Source organism: Mesoplodon densirostris, chromosome 8, assembly GCF_025265405.1.
Source record: "Mesoplodon densirostris isolate mMesDen1 chromosome 8, mMesDen1 primary haplotype, whole genome shotgun sequence".
NCBI classification, from domain to species: domain Eukaryota; kingdom Metazoa; phylum Chordata; class Mammalia; order Artiodactyla; family Ziphiidae; genus Mesoplodon; species Mesoplodon densirostris.
Genome location: NC_082668.1, coordinates 7,608,619 through 7,629,939, shown reverse-complemented (window position 1 = coordinate 7,629,939; position 21,321 = coordinate 7,608,619). Strand labels below are relative to the sequence as shown.

Sequence of the window (21,321 nt, the reverse complement as noted above, 5' to 3'; positions counted from 1 at the left end):
AGCCTGTTTACTTTGACTAGGACTCCCTGTAACAGAGACCGTCCTTCCGGCCTGTTTGTAAGAGCTCTTCTCGCCTCAGGTCTTGTGTTAGCTGTTTTTGCCAGAAAGGTCTTCCTTGTGCTTGGCTAATACCCGTCTCTGTCATGTCCACACACAGAGCCCAGTTCCGGCTGTCACCAGCTTGCTGAGATCCTTTGGGCCTAGATTCTGTCCCAGCTTTGTGTCACCAGCAAATTTGATAGTCAGTGCTCTTCCTAGGTGGCCCTACACCTAACAGGCAAGCCGCTGAATTGTATGGGCCTCTACTACTGTCTGTCGTTCCCCTAGAAGCCTAATAGAGGGGGCTTGCTGACTCTGGTAGAGATAATAGATCAGTCACCGCACTTTTCTGTTGGACCAGCTTGACAACCCTGTTTCAAAAGCAAATGAGCATATGACCTAGCAATTCTACTCTTGGTTATATACCCAAGGGGAATGAAAACAAATGTCCACACAAAAACTTGTATGTGAGTATTCACAGCAGCCTTATTCATCACAGCCATAAGTGGAAACAACACAAACATCTATCAGCAGGTGAATGGATAAACAAAATATAGTCTATTTATACAATAGAATATTATTCAGCAATGAATAAAAAGAATAAAGTACTGATTGACATGTGCTACAAGCTGGGTGAACTTTGAAAACATTATGCTAAGTGAAAGAAGCCAGACACAGAAGGTTGCTTATCGTATGATGCCATTTATATGAAGTGTCCAGAATAGGCAAAACCATAGAGACAGAAAGCAAACTAGTAGTTGCTAGGGGCTGGGGAGAGGGGTATGAGGAACAACTGCTACGGGGCATGGCTTTCTTTTTGGGGTGATGAAAATGTTGAGGAGTTAGATAGTGATGATGGCTGCACAACCTTGCGAATATGCTAAAAATCACTGAGTTGTGCAAGTTTAAAAGAGTGAATTTTATGGTATGTGAATTATATCTCAATAAAGCTGCTATTTTAAAAAGAAGTGGGGACTTGTCTGGGGGTCCAGGGGTTAAGACTCCACACTTCCACTGCAGGGGTCACGGGTTCGATCCCTGATCGGGGAGCTAAGATCCTGCATGCTGTGCGGCGCGGTCAAAAAAAAAAAAAACCCCAAAAACATCTGTAAAAAGAAGTGAAAAACCAAGTGAATGAGGCCAATCCTCGAATCACTTTTAGGGGACCCCTGGCAACCATTGCTTCCTCTTTTAAGTGCCATCCCTTGATAATACCAGATCCTGGACTGGTCCATCTGTGATTCATACACTCTGCCCGCTTCCTGGAAACCACACTGGAACTCCCGTCTTGTCCTTCAGGGTCCTCAGAGCTCACCCACAGGATTCCAGGGGTGTTGTCTGTGTCCTTTAGCATCTCGCAGCATCGTGATCCTTCCAGGCAGGGAGGGAGCGGGAGCCCAGCGGGAGCGCAGACCTGCTTGAAGGAGGAGGCGTCTGCTGAGGCATGGAGGGCAGACTGGTGCTGCCGGCGGCCAGAGGAGGAAGGGGCAGCTCCCCAGCTCCAGGGGACAGAAAAGGCCACCGAGGAGGGTGGGTGGAGGTGCATTCCGGGTGGGAGGAATGGCATGAGTCGGCCACTGTGGCTGGAGCAGGGCACACTGGGGAGTACTGGGCCTCATCTCCAGCATGACCACATGGGGCCTCAAAATACCAGCAGCCCACAGGGTTAGATTTCTGGCTGCCCACAGGCTACATTTCTTGGCGGCTGGTACGGTGGTTCCTAACAATGGTGGTTTCTTTTGTGGCGCTGGGGCTGGGGGGTGATAGACAGTGAGGAAGCCTGTTTTGTTTGTTTGTTCCTGTATTTGATTTTTACGTTTACCATCTTAACCGTGTCAGTGTTGAGAGCAGTGTACGTTCACATTCTTGTGTAACCCTCGCCACCGCCCATCTCCAGGACCTTGTCCTCATCCCAAACTGAAACTCAAACCCGTGAAATAATAACCCCCTCCACCCCCCGCTTCCCCTGGTCCCTGGTAACTACCTTCTGTCTCTATGAATTCTAGATACCTCACATAAGTGGAATTATGCAGCGGTTGTCCTTTCGCGTCTGGCTTATTTCAACCTTAGCATAAAGTTGACACTGTTCATCCGTGTTGTAGCATGTATTAGAATTTCATTTTTTAAATGGTGAATAATATTCTATTGTGTAAATATATAATATCCCACTGTATGGATATATCTCACTTTGTTTATCTGTTCATCTGTCAGTGGACACTCGGGGTTGTTTCTGCCTTTGGGCTATTATGAATGGATTTGTTTCTTAAAGCATGATGTTCATACCTGAGCAACAAGTGATCTCTGGGGAGCAGAAAATGGGATGGACTTGACGGGAGAAGAGCCAGCGAGTCTGTGAGGAAGCTCCATAATAGCCCAAGTGTATAGAGAAGGGCGGGGGTGGTGGAGTGACCAGGACAGAAGGCTGAGGAGGGCTCCACGGGGCTGACCAGGCACTCGGGAGTAGAGGGCAGGGCCAGGACCCCTGCCATGGGGAGGCTGGGGTCGTTTCCTGCAGGTGGCTGGGGGTGGGGGGACAGCCAGCAAAGGTGCTGGCCCTGTGTCGAAACTTGGCCAGGAGGGCAGAGCCACCACCCCGCTCATCTGTGTCACACACAGGTGTGACCGTTCAGACCTGGAGACTAGATTGTGAGCTGGAGGGCAAAGCATGAAACCGCAGTGCTGGGGCCAGGCCTGACTCACAGCCCAGCACCAGGGCGGGAAGCAGTTTCCAGAGACAGGAGACCAGAGGACAAGAGGAGGGGTTGGTGGAACTGGGGGCGGCAGAGACCCAGGGGCCGGTGGCCAAGGGGAGGCTTCCAGAGCTGTCAGTTGTTCCACATAATAGAGTGGGTGCGTGGGGCGCCCTGCAGCAGCTATTCTATAGTCCAGCATCAGGGGGTTCAGTTGATGTTCGTTGACCCAAACTGGGAAAAATCAAGGTAGACGAGCATTTTTTTCATCCTCAAGAAACTTATGGCCTAATTAAGGAGTTGAAAGACATGAAAACACTCCTGCAGTACAAGACCCACTTTGAATCATATCCCGCAGAGCCCCAGAGGTGTTGGAGGAGAGAGAGGGGGACGCTTCCAATGCAGTGACCCGGGTGGGCACTGCAAGACAGGAGTCTTTTGAGTTATTTTTCAGTAAATAAGGCCAAAACCATTGCACATTTGGTAGATTAACAAGTGTCCTTTGGTCCTGGCCATGGCCATCCCTCACCAGTGCCCTGCCTTTGACCTACAGGTATGATGCTGGAAGGGATGGCTTCATTGACCTGATGGAGCTGAAGCTGATGATGGAGAAGCTGGGGGCCCCCCAGACCCACCTGGGCCTGAAGAGCATGATCAAGGAGGTGGACGAGGACTTTGATGGCAAACTCAGCTTCCGTGAGGTACCTGCGTCCTGCTGGCCCTGAGCCCCTGGAGGAGGGGGGTGGCCCTGAGAGGACTTGCAGATTTACCATCCCCTGGAGTGCAAATGGCTTTGACCTCTCTTGAGCGCTGCTTGGATATTTAACCTACAGTTCTGCTTTTTAAAATAAATTTAAGGATCTAGTGAACCACAGTGCTGGCATGAAAAAATGCTCAGCTAGCAGATTGAAAGTCAGTGTGGGTAGAATAACCTCATTTGGGTAAAATGATAAGTACTGAGAAATCTGGAGGGATGTTCACCAAAATATTCATTGTGGATGTTTGTGGGTGCACAGTGGTGGTGGTTTTATAATTTTATACTTAAAAATATATTTAAACTGTTAATTTTATAACAAGCATTTAAAATAGTAAAAAAAAAAAAAAAAAAGAAAGAAAGAAAGAAAGAAAGAAAAAAGAAATTATACAAAGGGTCTAACTCTGTGCCCATGGACCTTCCCCTCCAAACAGGTCCAAGGATGGGTTTTTTTGGTCTTTGAAACCCTGAAATTGTGTTCGTACAAATATCTTCCTAGAAGAGCACATGGAGTCACCTGATCCCCCAATGGATGAAAACCTCAGCCATTTTTATTTTGGGGAATAAATCTCAAGGCCATTGGGTTTCTTCCATGGCAAGGATGCAGCTCCACAAGGAAGGGAATTCCATGTTTTGTGTGTTTGAGTCTTGCGGAAAGGTTTTTAGATATGTCAGTGACCTGTTATTAGAATAACTTTAGCGACACCATCCAGGCTAAAGGCTTGGACATTAGCCCAGCTGCTGTGGTCTCATTTCCAGTCATGTCTCTTTGGGGGCCCTCAGGAGTTGAGAGAAGAGAGGACTGTTCTTGTCTCCTGGTGTTTAACCTTGGTTATTCCAGAAAGAGTGGAGTGCAGGCATCCTGGTTTCTGAGAGTAAGAACTTTAGCCTAATATTGGTCATCTTTCCAGGCTAGATAGGGCCTTTGGATGCTCTTCCTGGGGGTCTCTGCAGCTGGCCTAGCAGCCATAAGTCCCTTCCCCAGCTGGCCTTGCCTCTAACTGCCCACAGATCAACTCCAGAATCTCCCATCTCTTCCTTTCCTGAACTGGCACATATGGAGATGGATCACGAAAACCTGTGTTGGGCATAGCCCTCAGGATAATCTGGTACCAGACTTCTCATTTCAAGGCTAAGGAGCTAGAAGACCAAAAGGGTCAGCACTTGCCTGAAATCAGGTCCCAGCTCAGGGCTGGGCCTGGGTTACAGCCTCCCCCGCATCATTCACCACATTCAACTTCCCAGCTGCCTCTCTGTCTCCCTCGCCTCTCATTTGGTTCCTTTGTATCATTCATACATCGTGCTGGGCATTGGCTCTTTCCAATCTGGGTACCCCTGGAGTATAGAAGGTAAAGGATCATGCCTTGGCGAAGCTTTGGAGGCAAGGTTGGGGAAAGAACTTCCACGGCAAAGTTGTGGCCTCTGGAGAACAGAAATTGAGGGTGCTTAGAAAGTCTGTGCAAGTCAGCAACTGAGCTAAGACAAAATCCCTCTGCCTGTTTTACCCAGGAGCCACCCAAATGTGCCCCTCTCTGCATCCAAGATGCTCAGTTAGCTTTTGGTTAGCTGCTGGCTTGGCCATTTCGCCCAGACAGTGGACATCAGAGGCTTGGACATCTCCAAAGGGTTTTGTTGTGGGTCCTCAACCTGCCTACAGGCCTTCAGTGACATTCACATTCAGTCTTTTGTCAGTTCAGAGCCCCACTGTGGCCCCAGCTCTAGGAGTTGTACCCAGAGGTACAGGATTTGGACGTATAGATGCATTTGCCATTAATACTCCACAGTCTAACCTCCTGCTCTTAGTATTTCACTCTGCTGGTTTCTGCACATGCTGTAAGCCACTAGTGGGCCGATGCTGTGTTTGTGTAATGAAAAGAGGCTTACAGCCCAACCTCCATCTTCCACAAAGAGCTGCATAACTGGAGCAAGTTATTTTACTTTTCAGCTTCAGTTTTTCTGTCCTTAAAATAGGGCTGTTAATAGCTTTTGCTCAGGACTGTTTCGAGAACCAAGTTCTCTTTCTATGCATCCATCAGTTAGAACTCTTGATTGCAAGTGAGGGAAAGAGAATGCTAGCTAATTTAAACAAGAAAAGAACAAACAACTATTGGCTTACATACCTGGGAGATGAAGAAGTGGAAGTGCTTTAGTCACAAGTAATCCAGGGTCTTCCTCTTGCCGTATCTTGAATGTGCTTTTTTCTGTGTCCACCTCATCTTTTCTTTCCAAATAGGGTGTTGTCCCTGGCATATGACAAGATGGCTGCTGGCAGCTCCAGGCTACATTGTCCCAGGGGATAGAGGCCTTCTTTATCCTAGAGTCCCTACCAGTCTCAGGGGAAGTCTTCTGATTGGCCCTAACAGTGATACATGCCCACCTCCTGGACCAGTCATTGCATCCAGGGTACTGTGATTGGCTAGATCCAGGTCATGTGCCACGAGGCACCATAGTCAACAGCTCCACCATCATCACAGGTGTCCTCATGACCTGGCACTTAGTAGGTGCTTGGTGAGTTTGTATTCCCTTTCTTCTTCTTTGGATTAACTCAACTGAAGTGAGTTACATCTAAATAAAAGCTACTTTCCCCCAACATACAAGGAAATCGATCTTTCTTTTAAACCATTTCTCTTCCAATTATGAAAATATATATGCACACGAGGGGCATTTTAGAAGATGGCATATATGGAACCATTAAAAATGATGATGTATTCAATAGCACAGTGTTTGATGACCATAGAACACATGTTGACAATGTAAAAAGCAGGGACAAAAGCAGATTTCCAAACTGTATATAAAATATAATTGTTTAGGGCTTCCCTGGTGGCGCGGTGGTTAAGAATCCACCTGTCGGTGCAGGGGACACGGGTTCGAGCCCTGGTCCGAGAAGATCCCACATGCCGCGGAGCAACTAAGCCCGTGCACCACAACTACTGAGCCTGCACCCTAGAGCCCACGAGCCACAACTACTGAAGCCCATGTGCCTAGAGTCCGTGGCTCTGCAACAAGAGAAGCCACCACAATGAGAAGCCCACGCACCGTAACAAAGAGTAGCCTCCGCTCTCCGCAACTAGAGAAAGGCTGCACACAGCAACGAAGACCCAACGCAGCCAAAATAAATAAATAAATATTTTTAAAAAGAAGTAATCATTAAAATAAATTAATTAATTAAAAAAATAAAATATAATTGTTTGCATTTATGGCTTATGTACGTGTACAGACATGTAGAAGAAGTCAGAAGGATGGACCAGAGTTAGCAGTTCTATGTCCATAACTGTAGGGATCTAGAATCCTATTCCAGACACTCAGCACCTCATTCTCCTTTGGAGGCAGACAGCGAAGCCTTAATATCCTCCCCTCTTTTTCTTGTAGTCCTTACTAATTCCATTACACCTGTCTCAAAGAGAATTGCTCCAAGACCAGATGTGTGGTAGTTTTGTACAAAGGCTGGATAAGGGGTTTACTAGATTACATGTTAGTACTGAGAACTGTAGGTCCTGTTTTCTCCTCCCACCTTACCCTCTCTGGGGTGGGTCCCTGGCAGCCCTGGCTGTACTGGGTTGCACCCCTGCCTGTTCATGGTTGATTGGACCATGGATGGACCTCTGGCTAGACTAGGTCAGTTGGATTCCCTATCTGGGAATTTGAAACTGGGGCTGAAGTACTACATGCTGGCTGTGCAGGTGGCTTTTCCCATAAGAATAACTCAGTGTGGGGCAGCCATTTTCTCCCACATGGTCCAGACACAAGAGCTCAAGAGGGAATGTTGCCTCCAATCCTGAGAACATTGCCTCTCCCTGTTCCAGTCCTCTTCCAGGTCACTGTATTTTACCCTTGGGTTTTTGAGACATCCTTTTTGTATAATGAATACCTCCTTTTTACTTAAGCCAACAAGTGTGTTTCTGTCACTTGCCATCTAAGAGCTCTAACTAATGTGGGGAAGTGTTTGCATCATCAATCAGAGCCATGAAGTTTAAAATTTCCTTAAATTTGGGACTTCCCTGGCGGTCCAGTGGTTAAGACTCACCTTCCAGTGCAAGGGGTGCAGGTTTGATACCTGGTCGGGGAGATAAGATCCCACATGCCGTGTGGCTAAAAAAATCCAAAACATAAAACAGAAGCAATATTGTAACAGATTCAATAAAGACTAAATTTGGTCCACATCAAAAAAATCTTTTAAAAAATTCAATCAAGGGCCTCCCTGGTGGCGCAGTGGTTGAGAGTCCGCCTGCCGATGCAGGGGATACGGGTTCGTGCCCCGGTCTGGGAGGATCCCGTGTGCCGCGGAGCGGCTGGGCCCGTGAGCCATGGCCGCTGGGCCTGCGCATCCGGAGGCTGCGCATCCGGAGCCTGTGCTCCGCAACGGGGGAGGCCACAACAGTGAGAGGCCCGCATACCACCAAAAAAAAAAAAAATTCAATCAAAAAAATTTCCTTAAATTTATCAGAAGCATTTGACAGCTTGTGTCTGAAACTGCTTTTTAGCTTTGTTAGTTCTCTCTGTTTCTTTGTTTTCTGCTTCTCCTTCCCTCCCCCCTCTTTGCTCAGAGTCACAGCTAGGACACTTTCCAATTCTCTACAACATACCAGTCTTTGTGGACTATAAATAGGAAGACAAACAAGGCTGGGCAGTTGGAGAAATTGTCATTCAGGGGTTGGTGATTGTAATACATTAAATGGGAAAGTCTGGCATGCTTTAGGGAAGGCTGAACATTTTCAGGTTGAGCTGGATTTTTTTTCTTTTTTCTTCTTTAACTGGCTGGGGCTGGGGGGACCCCTAAGTTAGGACAGAGCTGCTGGTGGTCACCCGCTGAGCTGGCAGAGTGAGAGTGAGCACACGTGGCCGGGACCCTTGAGGAATACTTTGAGTCCTTCTGTAAACACCAACATTGCCATCTCTGCTGCAGATGTGAGAAAAATGAGTTTCAGAGATGAAGAGACACCCCCTCCCCGTCAGGTCACTTGGATTGCTTCTAGGCTGGGGGCAGTGCTCCATCTTTCCTAAGCTGCCTCCCTGGTATGGAGGGGCTCTCTGTTTTGTGTTTACCGTATGGAGCACTGGGGAGGGGGGTGGCTTCTGTAACTAAGTGCTTTAAGGATGGGCCGGGTACTGAGGGGTGGATGGGTATTTTACTACTGCTCTCTGCCCGAGGCTCACGTTTGCAGCGCTGAAGTCTTGGCTGCTTCAGTCTCTTCCATGAGAGCCCGACCACAACCGTCCCCCTGCCCCCTTGTCCCCCATCCTATTCTTTGGGGGGCCTCACCTCCTTCATTAGGCTTGATTTCCAAGGCTTCTTTGGAGCCAGTGTTCTGGCTCGGATAGTCTGCAGCAAACTGAGTCTCTGCCGGCCTCTAGTGAGAGAGTTTGAAGCTGCAGGTGGGTGAACGTGGCGTTTCTGTAGAGTCAAGCTGACCATGGTGGCCTCCGTGAAGCTGAAAGTCCTGGAACATCTTGCTTCACCGCTTGCTTTGTATTTGGCGATGTCCACAGTGGAGTTAGGACCCCTGAAGCAAGAATTACAAAGAAAGGCTTGCCGGCAAGGCATTTTGGGGTGGTGGTGGTGGAAGCCGAGACTTTCACTTAATGAAACACGCTTCCCCCTAGGGATTAGGAGCGTTGGCAGTAAAAGACACAAGTTGGAATTTGGAAAAAGCGCACTGAAGCTGTCTTACCTCTCACTCTGCTTTAGCTGATGTTCCTTCCTCTTGGGGAAGACAATCTTTAGAGGAGATGGTCATGAAAAAAACTCCTGAAAACTGAAATTTCACACATACTTTAGGCACTTGAAAACCTGGAGGAGCCTCTTTCTGGGATGAATTGGAATACATCAATTTTTATTCTTTCTAGATGGAAAAGTAAATTATGGAAGTTGGATAGAAGATGTCTGATAGACAAATTCACAAAAATTTTTTAAAGAAGAGAAGTAAACGCTGCTCTCGCCTTTTGAGACGGCCCGTACTCTGTCTGTGGAGTGTGTTTCTCTCTAAATAAATCTCTCTAAATAAATAAAACTTCTTACCTATCACTTTGTCTCTCACTGAATTCCTTCTGCGATGAGACATCAAGAACCTGAGCTTCATTAAGTCCTGAGACCACTCGGCCACGTGGGTTAAAGTCCCAGTCTGGGTTTTGGCTAAGACTCGAACCTGGCCAAAACCCACAGTATTCCAACTGAGATCACACACCTGGTTTCAGGACCTGGTTAAGAGCAGGGGTGGCATATTCACCCTATATGCACTTGGGAGTGACCCAGGGGGTGCAGCTGAAGCCTTGGCTTGGCCATTCTATGGCTTTGTGACCTTGGAAAAGTCACTTAACCATCCAAAAACTCAGTTTCACAATCTGCATAACACTTAGAGCCTCACTCCGCCCCATTCATTCGCAAAGTAGGTTTAGAAAAAACAGCAAACCGGGCTTCCCTGGTGGCGCAGTGGTTAAGAATCCGCCTGCCAATGCAGGTGACACGGGTTTGAGCCCTCGTCCGGGAAGATCCCACATGCCGCGGAGCAACTAAGCCCGTGCGCCACAACTACTGAGCCTGCACTCTAGAGCCCGCGGGTCACAACTACTGAGCCCGCGTGCCACAACTACTGAGACTGCGTGCCTAGAGCCCATGCTCTGCAACAAGAGAAACCACCGCCATGAGAAGCCCGCGCACCGCAACAAAAAGTAGCCCCCGCTCCCTGCAGCTAGAGAAAGGCCACGCACAGCAATGAAGACCCAACGCAGCCAAAAATAAAATAAAACAAAAAATAAATAAATTAAACCAAAAAAAAAAAAAAAAAAGAAGAGAAGTAAAAAGCCATAAAACTTCCTTGGGGGTGATGGAAGGACGTGCAGGTGGGAGTGGGGAGGGGCAGGGACAGCTCTTTCAGATTGGCCTATTTATTTATTTAAAAATTTATTTTGCAGAGGTCTTAGTACAAGTTGGCTTTAAAGACAAATTCATTCAGGTCACATTTTGAATCTGGAGGAAGGGGGTGGATTATTCAATAAATGATGTGGGGATTACTAGCTAACCATTTGGAAGAAAATAAGGTTAATGATCAACTTCACATGACAAATCAGAATAAATTTGAGATTAAATATTTACGCTTTTAAAAAAGTCATAAAGGCAGTAGACAAAAACACAGGCAATTGTTTCTGTGACCTTGGTGGCAAGGAAGGATTTTCTAAGCATAACATTGGTGAAAGAAAAGGAAAGATCAATAATTTTTGAAAAAGTTTTGCTGTAAACAAAATTGAAAGGGAAGTGACAGAACTAATGTATTTGAAACATAAAGTATTTGGAACAAGGTTCCATAAAGATCTCTTAGAAAACACCAAAAAAGGTAAATAGTCTAATGCCCAAAATGGGACACAAATGGAAAATAGGAATGGTTCAAAACTGTCAGAAATATTGAATTTTTTAGTTTTAAAAAATAGTACATACAGGTCTACTGGATTTTTTCTTTCATGGCTGTTAACTAGGATGTTGCCAATGTTTTGCTTTTACAGACAATGCTTCTTAAACTATTGTGTAAATGGTTCTAAAAGATAGATTCCCAGCAGTGGAATTAATGATTGGTAGGGTGAAAACATTTTATCTTTTGTAAATATTTCCAAAGTGCCCTCCAAAAATTTTGATTCAAGTTACATTCCCATTAACTCGATATAAGGGTGCCCATTCCCCTACATCCTTGTGGAAAAAATAGGCAGCTTTGGTTTCTGTGTGTCTTTCTTTCTTTTTTTTAATTTTTGGCACGGGTCATATGGGATCTTAGCTCCCCGAACAGGGATCGATCCCACGCCCCCCTCAGTGGAAGGGCAGAGTCTTAACCTCTGGACCATCAGGGAATTCCCCACGTTTTCAGCTTTGACAAAATAATTTGTCACACGGACACATATACACCCCTTTTAATAGGCTGGGCTATAATGACCCTAGCTCAGGCCAGAGGGGACTGTTGCGAATCTCTCGGTGATGCTGACTTTGACCCTAACCAACCTTCCCCTGTAGTTCCTGCTCATATTCCACAAGGCCGCAGCGGGGGAACTACAGGAGGACAGTGGGCTGATGGCGCTGGCGAAGCTTTCTGAGATCAATGTTGCCCTGGAGGGCGTCAAAGGTGCCAAGGACTTCTTTGAAGCCAAGGTAGGTGCCTCCTTCCTGTGCGGGGCAATCCCTCCCTCTGTGCACCCTGCCCAGCAGGAGCTCCCAGCCCGCGACCAGCTCATTAACTCCCTCAGGACAAGTGAAACAGCAAGCGCTTAATCGTGTGAGCTTGTAGGGAAATGAGAGTGCGTTTGTGTGCCATCTGAAAATTAAAAGCAAAACAGGAAACCTGCCAGACGGCAAATGCATTTGATCCTGGTTTCAGATTCAAACAGGTTTGCTGGTGCAATGCTGCCAGATTGACTCTGAATCCAGACTTTCCTAAAGAATTCCTCCTTACCCCAAACCACAGTTGAGTTACTTGAACAGCTACCTGCATGTTTGCATCTTAGACACCTGTGTGTAAACAAGTGAATAATGGGGCCCAAGGAGGGTGCCTTGGTGGCTTGCCCTGAATCAGAAAATGTATTTGCATCATTGACAATGGCTGGGAGCTGGGAAGGAATCTCCAGTGCCTGGTCTTGGAGCCCTTCTGGGTGCTTCCATTCATTCACGAGTTCATACGGTCGTTGAACGTTTATGGAGATTTTACCCCTGCTGGGTGCTGTCATTTTCCTCTCCGCAGGGCACAATCCCCCTCCACAGCAGTGGAGTGCAGTGGATAAGGCTACCTGGGTTCAGATTCTGCCTCCTCTTACTTACCTGTCACCTGTCTGTGCCTCAGTTTCCTCATCTGTATAACGGGGTTGATAATGGGATTGCCATGAGGATTAAATGCATTCATGTGTCTGAAGTGTTTAGCAAGCTCCTGGCTCACCGAGAGCACTCTGTATGTGATATGAGCTGTGGGGACGCCCTTCCCCTCCAGGCAGGAGACAGCCAGCCTCTTGTGGAGTTTCGGCTTATTCCAGGAGTTTGCCCGGAGACAAAGTGTCCTTGGTGATACAGCCCAGCCTGCTCAGGCCCCTAAGCAGCACTCTCTCTTCACTTCTCTGTGACGTTGCCTTGGAGACAAGAGTCCGTCATCTTTCTGCCAGTATGTGAACTGTGAATCGTGGTGGCCTCCTTTTGCCTGAATCCCCTACCGCTGTCACCTGGCAGTTTCAGGGACAGGCGGTCCACTCACTGCACCTTCAACACCAGCATCGTATGTCCAATCTTGAAAGTGGTTTGGCCCTTCCTTCATGACGTAACATTGGTTCAACTCAGTTCCAGAAATGCCAGGCACCAAATCAAGCTCTGGAGAAACTCGCATTGATAATGATGCGTAGAGAGGAGGGATGGTGGGATGAGTCCTCTCTATTCACTGACTGAATCACCACTTGCAGATCTCCCGAGATGCCTTGGGCAGGGGCCTGGGATTGAAACCCAAAGTTAACAGGACCCTGTTTTCAGCACACTGCTGTAGCGTGATATGCCGAGTGCTCAAGTCTGTATGGAGTCTCTGGGAATGTCTTATCTGGGCATTCCCAACCTTTTATAATCTGGCTCTGATCCCAGCTCCAGCCTTCTTCACCCCTATGCACAGTTCTTCAAGAACTGCCACGTCTTTTCACAACTGGGCCTCAACACCTGCTGTTTCCTCTACCTGGAATGTCCCACCCAAATGCCTCTTCCACGAGAACTCTACTCATTCTATCAAACCCACCTTAAAGAGCTGCCTTTTCTTGGCTGCTTTTCCTGACTCTCAGGGCTGAGACTGTCCATGCTCTTCTGGGTGCCTCTATGATGAATGGAAGCAGTATTATAGTTTATCTGTTCAAGGCATTCTTGGACACTCTTGGTAAGAGTATAAATTGACCCAACTTTTTGGAGAGCAGTTTGGGGCCAGCTGTTAACATTTCATATCCTTCACCTCTGGAAATCTGCCTTAAGGATTTTATCTTTCAGAGATACTCATGAAAATGCACATAGATGCATAGACAAGGATTTTCCTACAGTATTGTTATAACAGAGGAAAATTGGAAATAGCCCAAACTTCCACTACCAGGGAATTGAGTCCACTGTGGTACACCCACACATTTGTACACCCTGCAGCTCTCAAAGAATGAGATGCAGCTGCATTTATGTGTGGACAGATTTCCCGAATGAATTAGGCAAAACAGTATGTTTGAAACCCAATTTCATTAAATAGTTAAGTACAACCTGGATAATTATATACTAAAGTATTAGTAATAGTGATGTCAGAGGAACTTATTTTCTATAATTTTGTAAGGTTTTATAATGTGTGTGCATTATTTTTACAACAAGGAGAAAAGATGAAAAGAATAACAATACAATTTTTTGTGTTTATACGTCTGCCTCCTCACCCACAGATTCAAAGGCAGGTGTGTTATGTTTGTAATTACAGTGCCTGACTAATAATGGCCCTCAGGAAATGTTTGCATGAATGACGAATGGAAGGAATTATTGCCCAAGTTTGGGAGGAGGCCATAAAGGAGCTGACATTTGCTACAGATGTTCAGAGATGAATGGGGATTCACCTTGCAATCAGGGAAGGGAAGGCGTTCCTGCTGTGGAAACAGCAAGAGCAAAGGCTCCAAGGCATGGCGGGGGGCGGGGGGAGTGTCTGGAGGCTGGCCTCTGTCCATACTGGATGCAGTTGGACAGGAAGCTCTGGGCTCCCCTGAGGGTCAGGCCTTCCGCAGACTGCTGATCACCAGAATTATCTGCCAACCAGCTTCCCAGACCTCACCCAACTCTACCTGGGCTCTGCAGGTGGATGCAGTGCATAGCCAGGCTTGGAGAGCAGGGCCTTGATGGGATCAGCCGTGGGCACTATGGGGACAGACTTGCCCCGGGGGAGGCTGGACTCAGGGAAGCCTCCGTAGATGGCTGGAGAAGAATTGCAGGTCCGATGAAGAGCATGACAAAGGGGCTGGGGAGAAGATAAGGATGAATCCCCAACTCCCTAGAACTCTCAGTATTTACGACCACTTGATTGGAGGTGGAAAGTGTAATGTCACGAGGTTATTGGAGTTGTGTGGCCAGGGGTTGATGTTTAAAAGAATCAAGACAGGACCCATGCCTGTGAATGTGAATGGTTTATGGAGGAAGAGTGGTCAGCTGGGTTTTACTGTTAAGTCCGAGGTGACTTCAGGCCCCTTCATCGGAAGGGTACACTGTTGGGTTTGTCTTAGTGCCCCTGCTACCCAAGCCTCTTTAGATTAGGTATTTTTCTTTCTAGTATTTCTCACTACGATTGTCTGCAGACACAGTAAAAAAGAAAGACCTTGTGCCTTTTGTTTGCTAATAGTTTCTGCTCAGGTTCTATTGGACAGAACTTGGCCACACCCAGCTAAATGGGAGGCTACAAAATGCCTTTATTTTTCCTGGGGATCCACGTGCCCAGTTGTAATTCTGCTACTAAGGAAGATGAGCATACTAGATACTGAGGGTCATGGAATAATCTCTTCCACACTTGTCCACTCCTGAACCGACTGCTGGCAAGGGCTGGAGCATCTACCCTGATTGGATTCGCTCCTCGAGCCCAGGGGTGAGGTCAGTCTCCCCTAGACCCTTGGGCCATGTGCCAGGGGAGCATCTCATAGAAAGAAAGAAGGAGGAAATGGATGTTTCATGGACACTCAGCCACACAGACCACAGGAGCTATCTATCTTCACGAGATACAAGCTGAAACCCGAGAACTAGAGGGAATTGACCAAGGGTAGAATGTAATGGTGACTGGACTGTGGGAAAGGAAGTAACCAGAGATACAAGGAAACCCTGGAAAAAATGCTATTTTGGAGGCCAGGAGCAATTTCAAGAAGAGATTGAATCAGATAAGGCCAGAGCAGAGGTCTTGGGTCCAGCAAAATGGGTCAGTGGAGATTTTTGAGAGACGAGGTTCACTGTGGGGGGCAGATTGTAACAGGGTAAAGAGGTGAGTGGGAACTGGGGGGAAGGAGTCCTGAGGGCTGCTTTTCTGTCTAGAAGGTTGGCAGAGGGGACCTGGACAAAGTGCGGATGGTAGCTTAGGATCAGGAAAGAACTTGAGTTTTGGGGTTTCTTTTTAAAGCCTAGGGAAGATAGATGTTGGTGTGTTTTTATGTCACAGGGAAGTGATCCAGGGAGAAGAAAACATGAAGATAAAAAAAAGGAAGGGGTGATTGATGGGACAAGGACTTGGAGATCACAGAATCAAGAGATGAGGTAGACTTTTAATGTGGAGAAGGAGGAGCCCAAGTGAAGTAATTGCAAGGGCCCCCAAGCCTCCTCTGACCTGGCCAGGAATGGGCAGGTGGGGTGACTGACAAACATGTGAGCACTGACGATTGGCCAGACCCTCTGCTGAGCGCTTCAGATTCATGTGTTATCTAATGCTCACATAATCACTCTGGAGGTAGGTGTTACTGACCCACTTTGCAGATGAGGAGATTGAAACTTAGACAGTGGTTTGTTGATAAATGTTAAGCAAATGGCTGTCTGGACAAACTGTGTATATATATATGCCTAAGTTTATTATAAATATATTTTGAAGATATAAAAGATATGTAGCACACAATTTGCAAATAATAAAATATATACTATTTTAATTGTAGATTCCATATAGCCTATTGATTCTTTTTTTAAAAATAAATTTATTTATTTTATGTATTTTTGGCTGCTTTGGTTCTTCGTTGCTGTGCGCTGCTCTCTCTAGTTGCGGTGAGTGGGGGCTAATTCCCTGATAAGGGATCTAACCTGTGCCCCCTGCAGTGGAAGTGCGGAGGAGTCCTAACCCCTGGACAGAGCAGGAATCCCCCTTTGCTGGATTCTTGCATCTGTCGGCAGCCTATGATTGCAACTGACAAAAGAATGTAGTTCTGGGGACTTCCCTGGTGGTCCAGTGGTTAAGACTCTGTGCTTCCAATGCAGGGACAAGAGGCTCGAACCCTGGTTGGGGAACTAACACATCCCACATGCTGTGTGGTGCAGCCAAAAAAAAAAAAAATGTAATTCCAACATGAATGTTGGTTGGTATTTTGTTTAAAATTAATTTCTAAGAAAAAAGTGAAAGGACATATATCAGAACTTCATTCATTCATCAATGACGTGAACAACATCTTCACTGAATTTGATAATAGTTTCCAAATATTGGAAGAACATTCTCTCCATCTTGGAGCTATTCACAATGTAAAGGCTACAAACACTACACATGTTTAAGTTTAAACTTAAAACTTAAAAACATTTTAAATATTTTTCCATCACTTTCTTAAGAAAAGATTGTCTAGGCAGTCAATGAAACAATAATCAAACCCTTGTTTGTAGCATAGTTGTTCCAAGATGTAAATACTCCCACTGGGGTTGCTTTCAAGCTACCAACAGGATGCTGTTGAACGCGGAGTTGGGAAGATTCATGGTAGCATGTCATCATATAGGATTTCCACCTTAGAGGTATAACAGACGTAGGTAACCTCAAGAACACAAATAATAGTAAAGTGTAGTAAAATAATCAGGAAGTGATGACTTTTAAGTATGTATTACTTTTGTTTGTAATATAATTTATTTAATTGTGAAAGTATATAAATCTAATTTTTAACAACAGCTATATTTTTTAAAGATTTTTTTGTTATAAACTTTTTTGGATTGTGTTGGGTCTTTCATTGCTGTGCGCGGGCTTTCTCTCGTTGCGGTGAGCCGGGGCTACTCTTGGTTGCGGTGCGCGGGGTTCTCACTGCGGTGGCTTCTCTTGTTGCGGAGCACGGGCTCTAGGCACGCGGGCTTCAGTAGTTGTGGCTCACGGGCTCCAGAGCGCAGGCTCAGTAATTGTGGTGCACAGGCTCAGTTGCTTCGCAGCATGTGGGATCTTCCCTGACCAGGGATCAAACCCATGCCCCCCCTGCATTGGCAGGCGGATTCTTAACCACTGTGCCACCAGGGAAGTCCCTTAAGTTTTTTTTCACGTGGACGATTTTTAAAGTCTTTACTGAATTTGTTACAATATTGCTTCTGTTTGTTATGTTTTGGTGTTTTGGCTGTGAGGCATGTGGGATCTTAGCTCCCCAACCAGGGATCAAACCTGCACCCCCTGCATTGGAAGCCAAAGCCTTAGCCACTGGACCACCGGGGAAATCCCTAACAATGGCTATATTTAACAACCAGCTCATAAAATTCCTGAAAATCAAACAACTGGCTTGCAAGCAGGTACCAGCCAGTACACCTCTGAGCCTAGAGATGTTCAATGAAGCGCCCAGGGTCTCACTTCCAGAAGCATAGGGAAAGGGGGAAGGATAAAATGGGTGGGTGAGGAGTCCAGAGTGGACGGACTGCATTCCTCTGTGTTTTCTAAATGAGGGAGGAGGTGGGCTGCTGAGAGTGGCAGGATCCTTTAAGGCTGCGGCTGTTCGGATGACCGCTATGGGGAAAGAGATGGGAGGAGGAGGGCTGAGCTTTACTGAAGGCCCAGGCCAAACTGGAAATCCTCACCTCCCAGAGGGTCCAGACACCGTCCTTGTGAAACTTCTAAGCAAAACACGTTCTCAGCCTGCAAGCAGGAACAAAGTCCTTGGTCCAAGGGCAGCACCTGGCAGACTGGGAGAAGAGAGGTGAAGTGTGTCAGGCAGAAGTTCAGGTCCTAAAAAAAAGAAGTGCAGGTCCTGGGAGTTGGAGGTACTGTGACAGGTGTGTTGCAAAGACCGGTCAGGCATCCTTTTCGGGTTAGAAAGTAAACTAGGGCGAGGCCAACACACTAGAGAATGGGAGTGTGAACCCTGGTTGTAGGGTTCTATGGATGCTCGGGGAGGCTGGGTAGATAGTAAACTCCAACCTGGACTTCTTGCCAGAGTCAAGAAAGAGCAGTCTCTGTTGAAATTTTTGATGACATCAAAATTTAAATATTTGTATGACCCGAGATACCTTGAAGTTAAAAGACAAACAAAAGACTAGAGAAAAGTAAGTGAAGAAAAGTATATAATAGGGGGCTAAACCTAAATTATGTAAAGAATTGCAAATTAAAGGAAAAGAAAAAACCAACTGAATAGAAAAATGGGCAAAGCATACAAATGGCTAATTCACCAAAGAGGAAATAATAGAAGGTGCCAATTTTTTTGCCTGTCATATTGGCAAACAGGAAAAAGGTTAATGATAAGCATTGGTAAGGTTGGGAAATGAGCGCTTGCATTCCGTGATGGTGGGGTGCAAACTGGAGCAGCTGTTTGGAGAGCAGTTTAGCAGTCTTTATTAAAAATAATGTACATGCCCAACATGTTTGCAAATTCTACAAAATTGATGAGACACACAGAGAGGAAAAAAAAAAGAATCAGTCCTAGAATAGAGGATAAGATGGATTTAGCTGATACTGTATTATTGAAGATGGATTCATATCCCATTCACAATGCCAACAAAAAACATTCAGTATTTGGAAGTAAATTTGGAAGGATTGATTCAGAGAAAGCTGAAAATTTTAGTCGGTAACATTAAAAAAACCCAAAACAACCAGTACTGAATGAAAACTGAGTCATTCAGGGAAAACTGTACATTATAAAGATATCCCTCTGCCACAGGCAGATTGATGCAATCCTATTCGAAATGCCTGCAGGAAGCTCATTTGGTTTTTGTTTTCCCCTAGAACTAAAGAATATTATTGTGAAATTAAAGGTGGAAAGTAGAAGTGGGCAATCGGTGTGGATGTTAGGGGTATCCTGAAAAAGAAGCTGAGGTGGAAAAGCCAACCCCAGCAGATAGGAAGGGGCATGTGTAACACAGCAGCAAATAAAGTGACGGTGTCCTCGCTGTTAGAAAGAAAATGCTGGAAGACCAAGGGAAGGGAGTATTGGGCGGGGGTCAGGCCCCCAACAGGACCAGGTTCCCAGGTCACGTGGCTGGAGACAAGCGAATTCTGTCTGATGGGCTGCTCCCTCTGCAGGTTTCTCTTTCCTCTCTCACTCTGTTGGTCTGTCCTCGCTGTTTCTCTGCAGGTCCAAGCCTTGAACTCTGCCAGTAAGTTTGAAGCGGAGCTAAAAGCAGAGCAAGATGAGCGGAAGCAGGCGGAAGAGAAGAGGAGGCTCCGCCAGGCAGCCTTCCGGGAACTCAAGGCCGCTTTCAGTACATAGTTGAGCTGACCTTGACCTCTGGCCACAGCTGTGCCTCACAGATGACCCGGGGAGAGCTGGCCGGGCATCCTCGCCCCTGCTGACCCTTTGCCCCAACAAGCCTTCACAACCACCACGCAGCGCAAACTCCTTAACCTCATAGGGGTGGCAGGGGGCGGCTCTCATCCCCATTTGGGAGCCCCTCCCAGGGGTTCCAGCTGCCCCCCACAAGTCCCTCTCCTGTTCGCCTTCCTCTGCGCTTCTCTGTAGCCGGAATGTGCCTCTACTTGGCAACCTTTACTTTTTCCTTGTCTCTTTCCCACTCCACATCAGAGTGGTCTGCTGTATTAATTTGTACAGATACTTCTTTCTTTGGTGGTCCTCAGAGGAGATAGTCCCTGGAGGCCTACGATGTTAATGCTGCCCATTTTCTTGAGTAATCCTTTCTCTGTGCCTCTTCCCGTCATGCCCCTCTCTCCTTTGTTTCTCATCCAACTTCCCTGTTCTCATTCTTAGCCTGATCCTGCCGGGTGCTTTTGCATCTTCTGTCCTCTGATGATGGTGAGGTTTAAGGCAGGCCAGGCTGGACCACTCCCTATCCCCTCTCCAACAGGGGGCACGGCATGCTGCTGAGATGACACAACATAGTGAAAGGATAGAAGATTCTGTTCCTTCCCATCCCCTTTCTCCTCTTAACATTGTTCTCTTAACATTCCCCCTATATCTATCCTTTTCATTCCTCTTCCCACTTCAGCCTTTTTTTCCTACCCTTAAATACTGTGCTACTTAACTGTAAGAATGAAAGAATGATTATAAGTAATATTAATGAGTAGAAGAATTCCTGTTAACTCTGACTTTATGCAAATTATATTACAGTAGACCCCTGACATTCCCAAGTGACAAACCTAGAGCCTTTCCAAATCCCAAAAGTCACGACCATCCTCACCATCTAGCTGGTTTCCAACCTCTGCTCTAAGGTGCTGAGGTGAAGCTGTTCTTCAGCATAATTTTTTATATGTTATGAGTTCTTGGGATTGCTCACAAATATCAGGGGATTTTTTTGTATTTTATAAAAGAATTTCTAACATCATATTTATTTCTTCTCTTTTTTACCTGCTGTCTCTACAAAAAAGAAAACATCTGCATTTTTACCTTACGGCTGTTCTTTTTAAATAAACAGTGCAAATGGACTTTGCCATCACATCAATGTGCTTCTCGTCTTCTGTGAATTGGAGGGGAGAGAAGGGTGTTTTCTGTGGGGGCCACATCCAGCCTAGCCTCCTGTTTTACACCAAGTCCCCGAAGTAGAGTTAGAAGTGGTGATTAGAGGTCTGGCTTTCACTCTGGGGCATTCTGAGTACTGAGGCTGCCTGTCAGCTACTCTTGCCCTTCCCATCACTGAGGATTCTTTCAGCTGCAGGTAAAATCTGCAGCTTAATTTCTCTTGCTGCCTGGACCCCTTGAAACTCTGATGAGGGCCAATGACCCTTCCCTCCCATGTATAATTCCAGGGTATTTAGGGGACCTAGGTAAGGACCCCTGGCCTAAAAGAACACCCTTAGCTCCCCAGGGAGAATAATTTCTGTTTCTGCACAAACCTAAGACCTACAATTCACAGGCATCCTTCTTCCATGTACGGTCACCCCAACCTCCCCACCAGAGGAAGTGGATATGAAAAAGGCATGGAGGGACTCTTGCCATATAATCCAGCAATCGTGCTTCTTGGTATTTATCCAA

At 46.4% G+C, this 21,321-nt stretch overlaps 1 protein-coding gene across 1 annotated transcript in view; it reads left to right on the top strand.

Annotated features, from left to right (window-relative positions):
- Positions 1-20,776, top strand: part of EFHD1 (EF-hand domain family member D1) — a 40,419-nt gene extending 19,643 nt beyond the window's left edge. Inside the window, exons 2-4 of the mRNA XM_060106495.1 lie at positions 3,283-3,430; positions 11,477-11,611; positions 19,471-20,776. Of these exons, the coding sequence (XP_059962478.1) occupies positions 3,283-3,430; positions 11,477-11,611; positions 19,471-19,605 (418 nt within the window). The 3' untranslated portion in view covers positions 19,606-20,776. The remainder of the gene's footprint in view (positions 1-3,282; positions 3,431-11,476; positions 11,612-19,470) is intronic.
- Positions 20,777-21,321: the final 545 nt, after the last annotated feature.